This window comes from Nelumbo lutea, chromosome 6, assembly GCF_056320005.1.
Source record: "Nelumbo lutea isolate HS-2025 chromosome 6, American lotus-T2T, whole genome shotgun sequence".
Taxonomy (NCBI): Eukaryota; Viridiplantae; Streptophyta; class Magnoliopsida; order Proteales; family Nelumbonaceae; genus Nelumbo; species Nelumbo lutea.
This window is the reverse complement of record NC_142689.1, coordinates 14,734,477-14,753,627: the sequence shown is the minus strand read 5'-3', so window position 1 is coordinate 14,753,627 and position 19,151 is coordinate 14,734,477. Positions and strand designations below refer to the sequence as shown.

Genomic DNA, 19,151 nt, shown 5'->3' with positions numbered 1-19,151 from the left:
GGTTATGAATATGGGCCTATCCTGTGGTTTGGCAGAGTTGAAGAAAAGAATGATATTTTCACTGGAGCATTTCCTCAACTTTCACTTCACATGGCAAGCAACGTTGTTGGTGGGTAAGGGATACAGAGGGTAGGCTTCAGTCCCACAGACCTTCCGAAGGCTGAAAGAAGTACATACACACTCATCAGCCCTCCCCATATTGCGGTTTGGGTTGAGCCCAGGTTAGAATATTCAGGCTTGACTTGGGTTCGGTCTAGGCGGGGCCTTGGGCCCAATTCTTAGGTTGGGCCCAGATGCCAATACCATCAGCCACAACCTACATTCATCATTATAACCAAACCCATTATTAGCAAATAAATCTAGGTTTCTGACTTTCTGTGTTCAAATTGGTTCAGTGAGTTAGCACAGTTGACTCTGAGTCTGAACTGAGTTCTCACTTTTCAGGTTATACTCACCAAAACTGACAAGTGAAAGCTCAAAGCAGGGCTCGTCGACCAGTGGCAAGCTCAGCACCAATGCTCTCAAAAAAATAACCCGGTTAAACTCATGCCGTTGATAAATGGAATGCTCAAAGGAAAAAATTTAAAATCCACCCGATCAACCCGGATCCAACCGCATTCAGGTCCTTCTGCAACCAATCTCTCTCAAAGCTAACACAACAAAAGTACAAGAACAATTAATACGACCAAACAGTCGAAACCCGAAACCCCCATTTAGGCTTAATCAGTATTCATATTTACCATGTGAGCCTTCCGTGCATGGAAGCGAGCTTTTCAATGGGTTTCAGGTAGCCACCGGAACTCTCATGAAACCTGATCATTTCCAAGCATACAAGGCAAACCATCAGAAATTCAGGGCTCACCCATCGCAGCACCTATGGCGCATTTTAGAACAAAAGGTACATTTTTTAAGAGGATGGTACCTGAGCTGATGCTTATTCTGGTGAAGCGACGCAAGAAGGGGAGAGGGTGGAGGTGCCTAGGCCGGCGACGGTCACCATGGTTGCTGTTTCTTCTGGGCTCGGGTCGGGTGGGGAGGAGTCAATGACTGAATCAGATGGGGGAGGGGAGGGCTTTGTTTAGGGGTTCTGGTTTTGTGAAGGAGAATTGTTGGTGGTCGGTGGATAGACTCCTCCACGGAAATGGATGGATTGTCTGAGACGGTGGATCAATAAGGCTTGCCACGTGGAGATTTGTAGATAATGTTCTGTGTTTATGGTTTCTTCGGTGAAAAATGACTACCGGCTGAATGCTGGGTCCCTTCCCTTCACAATAATATTGGGATAAAAAAGATGGGCCTTTTTCAGTTTTTAGAGTTCAGAAGAATCAATTGACAGATGGGGGAAAATGTCGGAAAACTTAAGCCCAACTCCGGTTGCGCATTGGGGACTGAAACTCCGGTTGGATTGAGTTGATGAGGCCCTAAGTCCAACTCGAGGGTACTTTAAATTACTTGGCCCAACGTGAGCCCAGCCCAACCTTAACTAGAAACTTAGAATGTGCAACCCTATCCCAATTCCAGTAGCCCCATTTTCATAATGCTTGTTTAGGAGGGCTTTTAGGGACGTGGATTCTGGGTTGAGGTGTAAATCGGGCTTTGTTGCCTCCGACCTGGCATGGCCTGGTACTATGAACTGCGGGTTTAGTCACGACATGATCGTATGGGCCATGCTGGGTCTAGGGTTTTAGGTCTATGGGCCTGTACGGCATGGCACGACCAAGCAGGCCATGCTACCCGTAGCCCATGTGTTCATACAGCCCAGCCTGCAGCACGGTCTATATATATTTATATATATTCTATAAATAATATAATAATTATATTATATATTAATATATAATTTTATTTTCAATTATATTATATTATTATTGTATATATAAACAATTGTATACATTAAAATTCATATAAAATAAAGTTTTAAGATTTTTTTTTTTAATTTTTATCTTTTTTTTTAATTTATGTTAAAGTTTTTATTATTGTTTTTAAATTTTTAAAAAACATGGCTTAGCCTAGTCTACGGCCAGAATTGGCCCAAGACTCAGCCCATAGACCAGCTCGGACTGTGGCACGGCATGGTCCGTATGGACTTGAGCTGTGGGCCATGCCTGGCCAACCCCCAAAATATCCTAGAGAAAGAAAAGCACGGCCCACATTTTGCACGGGCTGCATGTAAACCGTGCTTGGCTGCCTGCTTTACACCTCTAGTTTTGGTGTTCCTAACTAGACCCTGTAAAAGCTATGTTTGGTGAAAATTCGAAAATCCGAAATTGGTGTTTCAAATCGAGAAATATAATTGTGATATGAAGCTACTCCGGTGCACAACCATCTTGGTTGAATTAACACAACTCGTCCCAAGTGCAGAAGTTGCCCCAAACGGGGCCATAATCAGATCAGGTTGGGTTGAACTCCATTGGTGTGAATTTGTTTTCACACCGTCAGCCCCAACATGGATAAAGAACGGTTGTGTTAGGTTGGTAGTGAGCATTTACAATTTTTTCTAGGGTATTATGACATTGAAGTAAAGGGAAAATTTATGGTTTTATTCAGATTTTTTTTAATTTTTTGAACGTATTATCCTAAATCCCACCTATACTGCAACACCTCCTTTTTTGAACGTATTATCCTAAATGATAGGGTTTTTAATAATAGATCCCATCCTCTCTCAAATGCCCTAGCTGCAGGGGTTGATCAAAGCAAACTTTGATGCTTCTGATAGCAGCAATGGAGTTTGTTATATAGCTTATATTGCTGGGAACCATGTTGGGGATGTCATGGATCTTAAAGCTTATAATATAGGGATTACTACTATTTACTTAGCTAAGGCGTGGGCGTGGGAAATCCATAATATTGCCCTGAATTTTAAACATCATTATAATATTTTCGAGGGTGATTTGAAGCTGGTCGTTTCACTTTTTCAGAAAAAGATTTGATGTGCCATAAAGACTGAAGTCACTGAAAAACATCATTGAAGAGTGTTTGAAGATGAATTAATCCTTGGAGTTTGGGGGTTGCATATCACCATGTCTATCAAGAAGCCAATCAAGCCGTGAATTGACTAGCAAATGAAAGTATGAAACCCTCAATGTCGCTTTGGGTGTCCTCTTATTAAAGGTTGATGCTCTCCTTTTGTCCTAAGTTTATATTTATTTTTGTGATTCTTGGGGATTTAGTACCCCAAAAAAATACAAAATAGGATTCATCTTGTGCAGCACCTCCTGTTTCTACCAACAAAAATTCAAAATAGGACTCATCTAGCCAATCCTATATAGTTAGAAATTTAAATAAGTTTTGGATGTTGACGACAAGATTAGACTGGGCCATCTAGCCCTACATTACAAATTTCTTTGGGTTGGGTCAATTGGGGTTGTGGTTAACCACCATAAATATATATGCATTAGGCTCATTTATACCTTATTCATAGACAGTTCAGCTTTAGAATGTGTTGTTAATGTATTTATGTGATTTGTATGGAATTCCCTAATGTATCAAAGTGTTTCTATATCTTCTGTATGTTTCCATGCATTTTCAAATCATATCCATGCATATAGTATTCGAAATTGAGTTGTCCAATACAATACCCAATTCCAATACTTTAATCTTTGTATCAACTGATATTCACTTTATATCAACCAAATAGTTAGAAAAGAGAAAGCAATTTTTAAGTATTAATAAGACTCATGCTGGTTTCTAAAGTGTATTTATGCATATCTTAGTTCTTTTACCATTTTTCATTTTTCATTGTTTCTCAAGTGTAATATAGTGGTTCACACTTCATATAAACTATTAAAATATTTTTCTAATGTGTTTATGTCTCATTATAGTTATCTGAGTGAACCTTTAATAAATTAGTTTTAGTGATGCATTTAAACAATTTACCTGAGTTTAATTCAATGGTGTATCCATGCATTAGGAATATTTCACCATGAATCTGACATACATGTATAGGAGATATTCTCAATGTATGACTGGATGATATGAAAACATAATTTTTATTCCTAGGAGATTCAATCTCTATTCTCAGTACGTATCTTAAAATTGTCTTTTCAATACTCTTTATAATAGTCAATACTTCAATCCTCCATTGAAATGAAAATGAAGAAAAAAAAAAAACGGTCAATGCATAATGATAAACAAAATATACAAGCTATTATTCCGTCTGATATTATAAAAAATTATTGGTTTAGAACATAATGAAATATGGCTTCATAAAAACACTGGCAACAATTTATTGGGATTTGCCAGCCATTATCAACAAGTTTTGAGGTTATACAGCAAAGTGCTCTCTACCATTCTGGAGTTTATCCAAAAATGAAACACGAAAAAAGCTTCATCAAGGTGAACTATAGTCTCCTTATATTTGTAAACTCCTTTCATCACCGACTGCACCACCCAACTATAGTGATTGGATTCATGCCAGAAACTTAATTACTAAGGGCTCATTTTGCTTTTTGAGTTTAAAGAGACAATATCAATAACTAGTGGTGCAATTTGGGTTGGCTTGAGTTAGTATTTTACACTGCTTCGGGCTTAGGCCTTCAGGTTAAGTTCATTTGAATTTTAACAAAATCTCAACCTGAGCCGGCCCAATTGTTGCACCCTTACTATAACCCATTCAAGGGAAATTAGGTATGTATGAATACATTAGGGAAATTAGGGGCCATTATTAAGATTTAAAATATGACAATGTATTGGTGTGTATTTTATGATATGGATCAATTTTCAGAGTCACTAATATGTATTCTTTTTAAGAGTTTAAATTTTTTAAAAGTTTTAATCATTAATAGTTGTTGTACATTATCCATCATTGTTAAGAAGAAGAAGAAGAAAAGAGGCCAGAATTTCAATGATTCAAAACTCTTGATACATGCATGAGGTATCGATATTATTTTGAGTCTTGTTCATTACTTGGTATAATGGTAAAATCTCATGAAAACATGGGTTTAAGTTTGAAGACAACCATTTTATAAAAAAAAATGCCAAAATTTAGGACTACCTCTCCCTAGACCATAAATAGCTGGAACCAACATTAGGTAATGGCTTTATGAATTGTTGACGAGTACATTATGGAAATTCACATAAATCCAATAAATACATTATTAACACTAAATATAAGGCTCAAGTGACGAAAAATATGATATAAGCACATAAAGTGTGACCTACTGGGATATACTTGAAAAACATTGAAACATGATGGAAGAATTGAGATATATTCAAGCATGCTTACTTAGGAAACCAATACAAATCTTACTTAATGCTCAAGTAATAATTTAATGATCAATTAATTTTTTCTTATTTAATTTAGTTCTAGTTGATATCAACAAAACGAGAGAAAGAGAGTATCAGTTCATGCCAGACAATATTTACTAACACTCACTCATATATGAACCAACACATTATGATACAGCTGACTGAAACTGTACTGCATGGGTGGAATTGCATAAATAATACTCCAGTGCTCCACCTATTCCATGTGCCAGACCATGAGAATCCAACATGATATGTCATATATCAGTCATATCATATAGATATTTTGAAGCTAGAGCCTATATATTTATATTCTATCTTATCAAATTATAGAGGTGAGAAGTGTCAAACATACTCTTCTAACTGTAGAAGGAGAATATCAGGTGTACTCTCTCAGGGACTAGGGTCCCATCAAAGAAGTTTTACAATAAGATATTTCAAAGTATAATAATTAACTCAACATGCCATTCAGCCATTAAGATCCAGTTAATTAACAATTTATCCATCAAAAGATAAAAGCAATAGGTTATTCAATTCAGCTACTTCAGCCCATAAACCTCAAAACCCTTGTGTTTGGTGATTCGTGGTCTCTCTCTGTCGCTTACTGATTTGTAGAACAATGATGATGAAGAGATGAAGATCACATCATAGCTAGCAGTAATCGATCTGCAAGTAAAATCCAGTGGTGGATTAATATTATGACACCAAATTTGCACAAGACATGTGCAATATATACACTACAAATCCCATTCAAGAGTAAAATTAGTCTCTATTTGGGAAGAGTGTAAATAAGAAAAATGTTCGTATAAATGCAAATATATAAGGTTCATGAAAATAATAGCATTTGCATTTGTATTCTTTTCAAACTGAATCTTAAGAATTGTTTAGAAAATAGATTCATCCTTATCATTCGAATTTTTTTCCAACTATATAAAATTGGTTATATGAATCCTATTTCACCATTCCATTCTATTCTGTTAAATATGAGATTAAAAGATAGACCCACGGTGCAAAATCAAGGTTGTGACCTCTTTGCACTGAGAAACTCTCTAAGGCAAGAATCAAACTGAACTATTCATTATCGTCCTTTTGTGTAAGGCCCATTTGGTTTGGATCGGTACTGCTGGTGAGAATGGATTCTAGTCGTGACTCGTGATAAAAGTGTAACAGATTGCGGGGTGGTGGAGCGCTCTCAGTGACACGAAGCATCAAGAGAGAGTGGGGAATTGTTGGTGCATATACGCAATTGTGTTTGACCAAAAACCTTTTGATCCATGGGCAGCATTCTCTAGAGCTAGCTAGCACAACCATACATTTGGTTTCCTCTTACACCATCGATCTTGTTATAGGGGAAGGTCGTAGGGGGAACCAAATCCAATGAGCAATGGAAGAAACCAGATTTGGCTGCGTGTCATTAAGGAATTTATGTGGATGGTGTATAATGTTGGAGCTGGTACTGTAATTCGTTATCATCTGGGCAATCATTTGTTTTCAAGAGAGACCGGACCTGTTTCTCCTCACAGCTAGTCATCAGGAATATTTTTCATATTTATATTTGTTATTCATAGGGAGATACTTCTAATACATGGTGAGATGTGGCAGTGAGATCAGTGTAAGAAATATTTCATGAGGAGCAGATAGTGGAAGTGGTGGCCCATGGGACACTACTTAGCTCCTACCCTATGGAGGACATGCCTCCTACCACCTTCTCGATTTTCAGATTTAAACCCTAAATTTTAAAATCTAGACTCTAAACCCTTAAACCCTAAACCTAAATCCTTAAATCCTTAAATTTTAAATCATTAAATCCTAAAACATAATTCCCTAAACCCCTAAATCCTAACACTAAATCTTAAATTTATTGTATAAAAAGTCTTTGCGGTTGGATGTATGTCCTCCCATAGGGTAAGAGCCAAGTATTTTCCCAGGTCCAAGACTTTTACCATGGAATCCAATTTGCTATGGAGTCACATATCCTCCTGTTTTATTTTAGGACATAATGCTCAAAAAAATTATGGAACTTCTGTTGGTGGGTACAAAATGAGCCATACACCGTGATGCATTCAAATTTTTTATTGCGGATTGAAAAAATTTATTTCACCTTCATGTGAAAAGATCAGCTAACAAAAGTTGCTCATTATTTAGCTCAACATTCTGCATCTTCTGGTTGATTTTATTATTATTGGTGAGCAGGGATTCTTATTAATGCTTCGAGTTTGGAGAGATAATATCAATAATAATCTAAGCACATGAAAGCATGGCTTCTCCACGTTAATGTTTGTCTCAACTTACACTTGATAACGGGAGTGTTTTGAGTTGAAGTACCTTAGATAGATTCATTATAACAACAACACAAGAAACATGAGTTGCTTAATCTTGTTTTGAATTTTTATGTCCTTTAATTTGAGGGAAGATAATAAGTAAGGTGTTGTTTGGCAAAGTTTTTTTTGAAATATCTTCTGGCAGACTTAATAGTCAAAAAACAATATGAGTTTTTATATTAAAATTTTAATAGCCTGAACACTATTTTGCCGAAGTGTGTTTTTATGCACCAAAATGCGATGAAAAAAGTCAAAAAACCTTTATTTGGACCTTCCCAAAAATAATCCAAAATGAGTTTCTTACGTTTTTTTTGGCATCATCGTTTGGTGGCTGAATCATTTTTCCAATTTCAACCAAAACATGAAATTCCAGGCTTCTACCTGTGCGGAAAGACGCACAGACGGACTTCTAAATCATGATCGATGAACTCACATGCTGGAGTTCTCATGGATAAAATTAATTAAAGCTATTAAAACCACTAGAGTCCAATCCACTGATGTTGAGTTGATGGTAAGACATCCTTCAGCATTAATGAGGCATGGATTCAAATTGCGGAAATGTTGTGTGCCAATGAGCTCCATGTGCACTCTATCACTAACCCACTAGGTCTAACACTATATAGCACTTGGTGCCTATAGGGGGCTAAAAACCACTAGAGTCCTCAGGTATTGACTCAATTTACTAGTGTTTTTATTAAAAAATTCAGAAGGGTGCCCTCTTTTAATTTATTAACTAGACCAATGACTTATCACTTTTCACCAGCATCTCTTTTAAGATTTTTCAAACTTCTTCATCAATAATAATTAATTTGCCGGTAGGGGTATCAATTGGACTGAATTTGGTCTGATATGGTTAGTCACAAATGGACCAAGTTCAATCCAATTTGATGAATACTTTAATTGGACCATTTTCAATTAATTCAATTTAAAATTTGGACCATCCAATCTGTTAAAATTGGTTTTAATGTAGATTGATTCCAATCCAAACTTGGTTCATTGATACATGCATACTTAATAGACCAGATATTGGTTCCATGCAACACAATCTAGTATAAATCTATTGTGAATGGAGTGGGTCCATTCCAATTCAATAAATACTTTGGACTGATCTAATTCAATATGTCTTATTGATCCATCCAATTCATTCAAATTGATTTTGATTTTAATGGGTTCTAACCCAAAACCAGTCCATTGACACTCCTAATTGACTATAAAAGCTCTTAAACAATCCAAAATATAAAACCTATTCAAGGTAATTAAAAGTATCAGTATTACAGAGAGTATCAAAACGATACATATTTGGATAATATTAAGAAAATTAGGAGTCTTTTACTTGGTCTAGTGGTAAAGTCTCAGGATGATAAGCATACCAACATGAGTTATAGTTTGAGATCAACAATTCAATGTTAAAAATGCCAAAGCTTAGGACTATATCCTCCAGAAACCCTATATAGTTGGAACCCACATTGGATAATGGCCTTATGAAATGTATTAAGAAAATTAATACATTGGATAATGGCCTAATTAACCGGTAAAAGCGGGGCCCGGAGAATATTAATTTTGATTTTCTGTGATCTGAATCTTAAAACACTGATTAATACTTAAGTAATAATTTAATGACCAATTCATTTTCAGTTCATACCAGCCAATATTCAATATATAACAGAAACAGTGGTGGGTGGAATTGCATAAATAAGACACCAGTGATCCACCCATTCATTCCATGTGGCTGCAGACCATGAAAACCCAACATGATATGTCATATATCAGTCATATCATATAGATATTTTGAACATAGAGCCTATATATTTATACTCTATCTTATCAAATTATAGAGATGAGAAGTGTCAGACATACTCTTCTAACTGTAGGAGGAGAATATCAGGTGTCCTGTCTTAGGGACTAAGGGTCCATCAAAGGAGTTTTACAATATGACATTTACAAAAATATATAATAATTAACCCCAACATGCCATTCAGCCATTAAGAGTTTATAACCTCTTAGTTGATAATTTATTCATTAATGGACAAAACAATTCAGCCACTTCAGTTATTATCAAACGAATTATAAACCTTAAAAACCCTAGCATTTACTGATTTTTTTATTTTTTTGTTCCTTTATGACTCACTGATTTGAAGACCCATGATGATGAAGTTAGGAAGAACACAGCCTTAAGTAATAATCTGCAAGTAAAATATAGTGATGGGTTATGACTTCAGATTTGATACAAACAAGACATGTACAATGGACGATAAACATGCAATTTGATGTTAGATTTGACAGTTGTGCCGATTTCTTGCATGTTTATTCTGATTGTGTTTTATAACTCCGTGCATATGGATTTATCATCATTATCTAAGAGTTGGTTGTATGAATCCTGTTTCACTATTCCAAAAGATTGATTGAAGGTGAAAAATCAAGGTGATAACTCTTTGCACTGAGAAACTCTCTCTAAAGGTTAGAATCCAACTGGACCAATTCTTTTGTGACCGGAAAGGATCCAGAGGTCATTGTTATTTTAATTCAGTTATTCCTCACCTCACTTACCTAGAAAGATATTCCTTACTGTTGGGTACTGCAGCTATATACAAACAAAGCTCATAAACGCGTAAGGGTGCTTCAGACGTTGCACTGTCAGTCATTCCATCAATGTTAACGACTGAGTACGTAAGGGGAGGCTTAAGTATTTATCCCTTTTTTTATTCTTTTTATATATATATATATTTAAATAAAATAAGGTTTTATTTTTCTATTTCTAATCACCTTTTTATTTATTTGCAAAAAAAGAAAAAATAAACAAGTGAAAAAAATGGGTCCCATAGTTATAAAGTCCACATATTGGTCCTATATGTAGACCCTATCCTACCTATCTATTTTGGACCCCATATATGAATACACTTAAATTTTACATATTGGTCCCATATACCTCTCCTTGTAGGCGGGGGACCCAATGCTCCCATGTGTGGATCCCACCAATTTCTAAAGTGAATAAATTCTTTTATGTTTGGAAGTTTTCTTTAGGTCTTTGATGACTAAGCATCTATAATGGAAGGAGAGCAAGGTTGGTTTAACGAATTGCATGTGATTTCTGCAGAAATTTCTGCAGAAATTGGTTCAAATTATATATATATATATAAATATAATTTAAAAAGATCAGAAGATTATTGCACATGGCATTTTGTTGGTCTGATCAAGCATGGAGCTTCCCTGCACAACCAAGCCTATCTCTGAATTCTGATGCATGAAGAGATGATATGGTTAATCCAATGCTACCATTCATTGTATAGGGGACCTCTTGTATCAGCTACTTGCTCAATCACTCTGTTGATAACCTCAGCCTATATCCTTTTTTCCATGCAAGATTTTTATTTTTTAATAGACTTGTAGCTAAGAACTTTGAATTGAAAATAAATCAATAGTGGAGGCATGAACACATGTGGACCCTCATATTCATCTAGTATTTACTAGTAGATGACCACCTCACATCCTTAAAGCTAGGTTTAAAATATCAATAGGGATCCTTGTGTTTGATACAATACATATCATTTTTTAATGTCATGATCAATACTATAGTACAAAAATGAATATTTATGATTCATACATCAAATCAAATCTTGCTGATATGAATTAATCACCTTAAAGATGTTACATGATTTTCTTACATTTTCATTTGACTCATATTTCGCAAGATATGTTTATCAATCACGTTAAGAATGTCAAATATATCAACTGTGATGTCTTTATCTCTAATTGACATATTTTGCTCTATGTTGTATTTCTACTCCATAGCATTTGTTGTTATATACTCAGAATTAATTGCTTGGTTTTAAATGTTTGAATGAAAAATTATGATGTAACATTATCCATAACAAAATATCAAAACCAATTAATCAAATAATAAAAAAGAAAAAGGAGTTGTGGACTTGGGGTTGGTTGAAAGTTGAAACTTATGATACACAAATTTTATCAAGTATTGATACTTTTTGTTTGGGACCCATTATCTACATGATAAATTTATGTTGAGTTTTCTGATTTGATATAAGAGATCAAATCAAATTTACTTTATAATTGACAATCACTTTGGTTGCATTTGATATTTCTACCTAAACCATTTTGGATTGATTTTAAATAAAACACCCTCAAATTTTCATAAGAACCCAATACCAGATATCAAAGTAATCAAACTATGAACAACAACAGAGAGGCCAAAGGTTGTGCAGACATGCAGCAAGCTTGCCATACACCCATCAGTTGTTTGATAAAATCAATCAAAGAATGTACCAAAAAGATATCTTGTTTCATCATTTATAGTCTTCCATCAAAGTTTTTGCAAAAGGGGAAGTACCTCATCACACTTTATCATAAGCTTCTCAACAAAAGAGAAAAAAATTTAAAGGACAGGACAAAACACAGCAGCATTGCAAGTCATGCTGCCATGGTACTTTTATCATTTCCCATGAAGGGTCATCCAGTAGTTGTTCTAATCACTCGGGGGTACCTCTGTCCTTTTCCCCTAGATGGGCCTAGTGGGCCCATCTTGTAAAGAGTATCACACGCCACATCTTGCCACGCGTCCATCATTAAGGCATCAACATTTGCTCTCTTTTTCTGGGTTCCTTCATTTGAAGATTGACAGTGAAAGATGTTGGTTGGATCCTGTGGGCCCATCTCAGAGGATGAACCACGCACGCCTCCTGCTGGTCCAAATAATTTCGTCGCCATTTACTGCCCGGCCGACAACCAGGAAAAGAGCAGTCGTGTTTTCTCACCCCCAACCCACACACATGAAGATTCAATATTTTCTCTTTTTCCTTTTTACCTGAGAAAATTTACCTAATGAGGGAAATTGGGATTTCTTTTCAATAATAGTCAGGTGATAAAATGGGTCTCTACACCCACATTTTTCGGGTTTTGATTACCCGAAAGCTTCAACATGGATAGATTTAGGGGGTGTCTTATAGATGCCCATTTTGTTTGGTTCTACATTCTGCCACGCAAAAACACATTTGTGGCGTGTTTGAGAACGAAATGAATTGCAATGGTTCAAAGTATTGATACTTTTAATATACAAAGTATATCTCATCATGTAACATGTAAAACAAATAACATCTATTATCTATAACTAATTAGCATAGCATTGAACCTGAAAATTGATATAACACTTCCCATATCGAAGATATCGTACCGATATTTTTATTTTTATTTGAGATACTTAATAAACATTGATATAACATCTTTTTAAAAAAAAAAAAAAAAAGTTGTGTTTAAATCCTGATACTTTGAAATATACCAACCACTTGAATATTGTCAAAGCTGTGATGTATTCCAAAACTTACTATTTCAAATACACCACGGTTGACCCAATGGCTAGAAAACACCACACTTGTTTGTAACCACAGTACCAATCACCCACTTAATTACAGTTGGTCTGAATTCATAATCTGACCTGATTCTGTCCCAAAATGGACCCATAGGTAAAATGAGTCGGTGACTATTTAATTTATTGGGCCCTTTTGGATCTGGAACAGCATGTAGCACAGTAGTATATTCTGCTCTATCTAGATCAGCTAATGTCCCACCACTCTCTCTCTCAAATAATAACTACTTATTAAATAGAAATCTCCTGGCAAGAATCGTGTAGGACTAAAAGTAGTAGTGGTTCTGTAAAGTCAAACAACAAGTGTGGTAGATTGAGGCCCACCTAGACCCATGCCATGAGTCCCAAGGAATCCAGCCGATAAGTGTATGATCCATAGCTTACTGTGAAGTCCATGTCAATGTGTGTAATTTTCACATGAGGTCCCCTTTCCAAGTGTGGAAGAATAGTTCAAGTTTTTCCAATTTTTGCTGCCAAACTTAACAAACCAAATCTAATGTGGAAATCTTCAAGTATTTTTCAGCTACTCTCATTCAAATCTTGGAAATATGGAATGTTGTCTTGACTTGGTTGAGTACCTTTCACTCTTTCAGGCAAAGCCATCCATTTTCATGGATGTATATATCATGGATATTGGATCTCCACTTAATATGTTTAATGCATTTTGCCTTCATATATCCATAGGGTGGATATAAGAAACTTTTCTGCATTGTTACTGAAAAATAAATGAATATATATATATATATATATATATATAAATTGATTTCAATCAATGCCAAAAACCAAACCTTCATGTGACTGATCCCTCATTGTTTAAAAATCATGAAATGTATCAACAATTCAATGAAGAAACCCTTGAATGCTATGTTAGTGAATTATTCTGTACCTTCTAAATAAAATTATATTGTTTTTCTTTTTGTCTTTATTAAAGCATTATTTACAAAATGAGTAGATGGGCATCAACCTATTTAGTGGTTCTACATTGCTCTTGGCCTTTACCATTACATGTTGGGAACAAAAAATTAATATTTTGGGAAGTATTAAATGGGTGTACTATTACATTAAACTGATACAACAAGTGTTAATAGATTATTTCATTGATACAGTGGAATAGCACAACAGGATTTGTTTAGCAGATTCCAATTTCCAAATAATAAGGATTAGAATAGAACATTGACAATGATGGAAGACTTTGAGTTTGAGCAGTAGTCCTTAATTTAACCTTAATCAAATGAACATAATCTGCAAATCATAAATATATAAGCCCTTTGGCATCACTTAATGTTAAGCTAATGAGATCATCAAGGAAAGTCGGAGCAAATAAAACAAGTTGGTTTATAAAATTACAAACAAAAGATGTAAAGCAGTCAGCTATCATTAGAAAGAAAGCATGTTGAGATGATATTTAAACGTGGGTTTATTAGTAAAATTAATTTTTATGGATCATTTCCACTTAACTAACACGAAATGTAATGAATTTTTAATTCAACAATGGAAAATTAAATATTGTGAGAGTGAACTGTCAAATAAGAAAAAAGGGGTACATGGGTCCTAGTGGAGAAGTCTAATCTCACGGACTGGTCTAAAAAGCCAGGTGGTTTTGCTTGGGAATTGGAGAACTCCAAATGTGGAAATATTTTTATATATTTTTATTATTATTCCAAGTTCATCACTTTCCTCAAATAATATCAAGAGATTGTCTTGTTCCCCCAACAAACCAATTAATCAATTTCTCAAAGCAAAAGAAGACATGACCACGAGTTACATGGCAGATTCCTTACCTACAGTGGCAACCTGGTTATTTTAGAACCAAGGAATCCGGTCATTAACCTACACCATCTTGAGAGATTAATAGAAAACTTATCATTTAGCATTTAATATCTGATGCAAATCTTGGCATTAATATACATATATTTCCAATCTTACTATGAATAGTACTAGTACAATGATCACAAGACTATGTTCACGCGTGGAAGGATACCCACTGTCAGATCTTGTGAAAGAATCAAAGATTAATTGGACTGATGATCATAGAAAGGATTAAATTAGTTGGAGGGACCCATGTCAGTATGCATCATAACCACCCAACTCAAACACAAGTAATTCATCATCTGGAGATCAATGGTCATATTAATACCTAGAAAGAAAGACTCAACCCAAAAACTCTTGCTCTAACGTCACAACATCAACTTGATTAAAAAAAAAAAACTAGCAAATCCTTTTGAAAGGAAGAAAAAAGGTGTCTGAATCTACCTGGAAATTGAGTTGGGCATTGTCTGAGAACAAAATAAAGAAACAGCAAATTATGAGAAAAAAACAGAAACCCAAGTGAGACAGGCCAAGTGTGTATCTATGAATAATGAAAGTTTAATAAATAAATAAATAGAAGATGCGGCTGGATTGTGAGGAGGGGATTGAAACACGACTTCAACTAGAAGTCCTCCGTTAGATATATCTTATCTCATCTCTCCTCTGTTGCTTATTGGAAATGGAAGGGATCTCTCTGGATTTTTGCAGACCCAATCGCTTCCCAGAAGCCTCTTTTAAAAAAACTTGGGAATTAGGAATGAGACCCAGAAAAGAGCCAAACAAAATAATGCTGTCACCACACGTGACAAATATTTCCTCACCCAAACCAAGAGAGCTTGAGCACTTCTTCGGTTCTCTCACAATTACAATCCGTGAGATTTATCAGATCTTCACAAAGCTCCCAGAGCCTCCTCAACTACTCAGATTTGATTACCCCAAGTCATAGATTTTACTGTTTTGTCCATTCATGTGCATTGGCAATCGTCTGATGATAATCAGCCAGTCAATTACAGTATGTTCTCATCACTAGATTTAGTTGGAAGGAGACGGACATAAAACCCAGAGACCCACCACGCTCACAGGTTTCTTTAATTCTTTTGCACTGCCAACTTGACCACAACTCACCCAAACAAATGAATGCTTTACATTCTTTTACTGTTTATAGAATAAGTATATTACATGCAGCTTAAAAAAAAACATTTTGATTAATGGAGAAGTTACAATCAAATCAATGGTCAGGATCATAAATAGATCATACCAGGGGACCCAGCTATAATCGGATGGAATGGGTCAGCTTATATAGTCCATAGAATGAATGAAGACATGGAATCATTCAGCTTTACCATTCCTTGATATCACTTTTCATCCTCTTCCTAGAACTACAATACATCTTTCTTTCAATCAATTCTTCAAATTCGTTCTATCTGCCTTCTACTCCCATTTAAATTCTTTAAACTGTGCAATATTCTGTGGAATATTATATAAATATTCAAATTTTACATCAAAAAAATGATTGATATTTCCATCACGCAAAACCTTAAAGTACTCTCGTACTTATAACAATTCTCTCTCTCTCTTGTCATTTCTTCTGCACTATATACAACTAATAATTCCTACGATCTCTACATCAAAACCATCATCATCGCCACTCTCAAGTCTCATCCCACACATCTCCACCTTCACCTCTTTCTCTTCCTCTCTCTAGTCTCGTCCCTATATATCGCCTTTCAAGTTTCATCCTCTCTCTCTCTCTCTCTCTGTCTGTGAATGTCCATAAACCATTTTCCTTCAGACTTGCAAGAAGGGTTGTGGTGGACAACACAACCCATGATGGACCCAGCAACAAAGATCCCGTCTTCCAGATACAAAGGTGTAGTCCCTCAATCCAACGGCCGTTGGGGTGCTCAAATCTATGAGAACCAGCACCGCCTCTGGCTCGGCACCTTCGACTCCGAAGAAGCTGCCGCCCGCTCCTACGACCGTGCCGCTTCCTTGTTCCGGGGACGCGACGCCGCCCTCAATTTCAACACAAACCAACAAGACAACGAAGACGAACTCGAAGACCAACAAACCACCGAAGACAGAGAAACCATGATCGACGACCACGACCACGACCACAACCCCGGAGGCCACCGAGACCAAGAAGAGCGAGAGCACATGTTCGAGAAGCCATTAACGCCAAGCGACGTTGGGAAGCTCAATCGTCTCGTTATACCAAAACAGCACGCCGAGAAATACTTCCCACTCGGTGGGGGTGGGGCTGGTGATTCGGGCGAGAAGGGGTTACTACTGAGTTTCGAGGACGAGTCGGGCAAGTCCTGGAGGTTTCGTTACTCCTATTGGAACAGTAGTCAGAGCTACGTCTTGACAAAAGGCTGGAGCCGTTTCGTTAAGGAGAAGCGACTCGACGCCGGCGACGTCGTCTCCTTCGAACGCCGTAAGTTCAACGGCGACCGGTTCTATATACGGTGGAGGCGCCGCGCCGTCCCGGTGCAAGATAGCGGTACGACGCAGGATATTACTGCTCCTTCAATGAGCGCGTGGACCCGTGTCTTCTACTCTGCGCATCCTTATCCTCCGCACCCTCATGGCCCTCCTCTCCTATACCAACCCGACTGTATTCATGCAGGCATATCTACAGGTACACCAAACCAACCCCATCTCTCTCTCTCTCTCTCTCTAATTTTTATTTTCTAGAATTTCTGAAAATAATGAAAATATTGATATGAGAATTTAACGATCGTACATTTACGAGAAATACAATGGTTACTGTGAATGCACGTGTTGCAGTGGCGCCTGTCGCTCAGAATCCTACTACGACGGGGAACTCCAAACGGTTGAGGTTGTTCGGGGTAAACCTGGACTGCCAGCTCGACGAATCCGGTCCAACCACTCATGACGGTTCGAACCAGGGTCGAGCCTCGTTCCTTTTCCCTCAACCTCAAGCTCATGGTCCTCCGCATTATAATGGCTACCAGGTAAGCCGGCCCATTTTGGATTCTCGACTTGTCTTAAATGGTGTGTCATTATTCTGTAGTCCAAGTTGATGTAAATTAAGGCCCATGGGCCGCTTTGATTGCTAAGAATGAGAACGCTGAAGGCTGAACGCGTTGTGTTTGTAGTGGTGGTGGTTTCGGAATACTGTGTGCGGTGGCTGTTGGATCAAGTATCAACAGCCGTGGACCCACATGGGCTTTCAATTTTTTTTGGTACGTTGTGGCCCGTGGCCCGTGGAAAGAAAAATAAAAACTATAGACTAGGGGTGTGCAAGGCGTGGACTTAGCTGGCTCTTTGATAGGTGGGCCACAGCCCATGAACCGAAACCACTTTTGTGTGCTTTGAACCGGAGTGGAATCCAATGGACAAGTGGTGGCATGAATTAGTGGGATTCCAATTCGACGGTTCACAGCATGTTTGGGCACGTGGTTGTTGTCAGGGTCATGTAATAAGTGATGGTCCACTGATTGAATGGTTCAGATGAGTAGGCAATTCTAGCACGTAGCGTTGATGGACGGCAGAGATATATGTTTTGTCATCTGTACAAGAGCTGATTATTTAACGATATTTTGCATACAGGAAATCAACTTCTCGCAGACGAGAAATCGCCGAGGAGATCTGCCGATGTGACATCGTGGATTGACTTAGGAGGGCAGTTTAGAGTTGTAGAGTTTAGGAGAAAATTAAAAGGAAATTTTGGGGGGAAAAATAGAAAAAGAGAAAATCCCCGATTTTCAGGCAACTAAGCACAAAACTACTGGAATTTCTAAAGGCCAGGAGTACGATGTGTCGGATTAAAGGAGGTTTGAAGAATGATAGGAGGAAAGGATAGGGGGAAGGTGGGGCCCAAAAAAGATAGGGCTGACATCAGCAATTCCACCTCTTTTGGTAAATTGTATCAGGAATCTGTTGTTACTGTTAAGATTCTCTGTGGAGATTTTTCACACATCCTCATAATAATATGAACAGGAGAGAGATAGATGGTGGTGGGTGGGTGGGTGGGTGGGTAGATGTATGGATGGACAAGAGATTTCAGAGGGTGAAAGTACTGAGACCATGTTTCTCCACGTTGCTACATGGGCTCTCGGGTGCTCTGTGGGGTTGCAGAGGCAAAACAGCAGAGAGACAAAAAAGGGGAGAGTATTGTTTTACTTTCAATGATGATGATGATGAATCATGTATGTCAAACTGATGGATGCGTTGATTTTTTACTACAGAGAATTGACTTGGGCTATGTCTTAATTGATGACAATTTTGATGATTTTGATGATAATGATGATGATATGGGTTTTGCATAATCCATATCCATCATCTTCATCACACAAGCATGAAAAAATAATTAGTAATTTGAATTAACATGGCCCATCCCACTGCAATGACCACTAACTACTACATGAGTACAAAAT

At 36.9% G+C, this 19,151-nt stretch overlaps 1 protein-coding gene and 1 long non-coding RNA gene across 3 annotated transcripts; one reads left to right on the top strand and one right to left on the bottom strand.

Moving 5' to 3' along the window:
* Positions 1-346: 346 nt before the first annotated feature.
* On the bottom strand, positions 347-1,334 carry LOC148847519 (uncharacterized). Its single transcript, XR_016100170.1, has 3 exons — positions 923-1,334; positions 741-812; positions 347-650 (listed from the first exon to the last, which is right to left on the bottom strand). It is a non-coding gene; the product is annotated as an uncharacterized LOC148847519 (long non-coding RNA).
* Positions 1,335-15,928: 14,594 nt separating this feature from the next.
* On the top strand, positions 15,929-18,584 carry LOC148847518 (B3 domain-containing protein At2g36080-like). 2 transcript variants are annotated; one of them, XM_088948852.1, is made up of 3 exons: positions 16,074-17,389; positions 17,539-17,726; positions 18,325-18,584. In XM_088948852.1, exons 1-3 carry the CDS (start codon positions 16,516-16,518, stop codon positions 18,373-18,375), a joined length of 1,113 nt encoding a protein of 370 aa, XP_088804978.1. In that variant the 5' UTR covers positions 16,074-16,515; the 3' UTR covers positions 18,376-18,584. The 2 variants fall into 2 exon arrangements, with proteins under 2 accessions (XP_088804977.1, XP_088804978.1); XM_088948851.1 differs by lacking the exon at positions 18,325-18,584 and having other exon boundaries at positions 15,929-17,389; positions 17,539-17,867.
* The last annotated feature ends 567 nt before the right edge of the window (positions 18,585-19,151 follow it).

What these genes read in the sequence shown, in the direction of transcription:
- LOC148847518 (XM_088948851.1), top strand. Translation starts at nt 16,516, where the DNA reads ATGTCCATAAACCATTTTCCTTCAGACTTGCAAGAAGGGTTGTGGTGG. An exon ending in TCATGCAGGCATATCTACAG is followed by an intron (nt 17,390 to 17,538) that starts GTACACCAAACC and finishes CACGTGTTGCAG; the next exon opens with TGGCGCCTGTCGCTCAGAAT.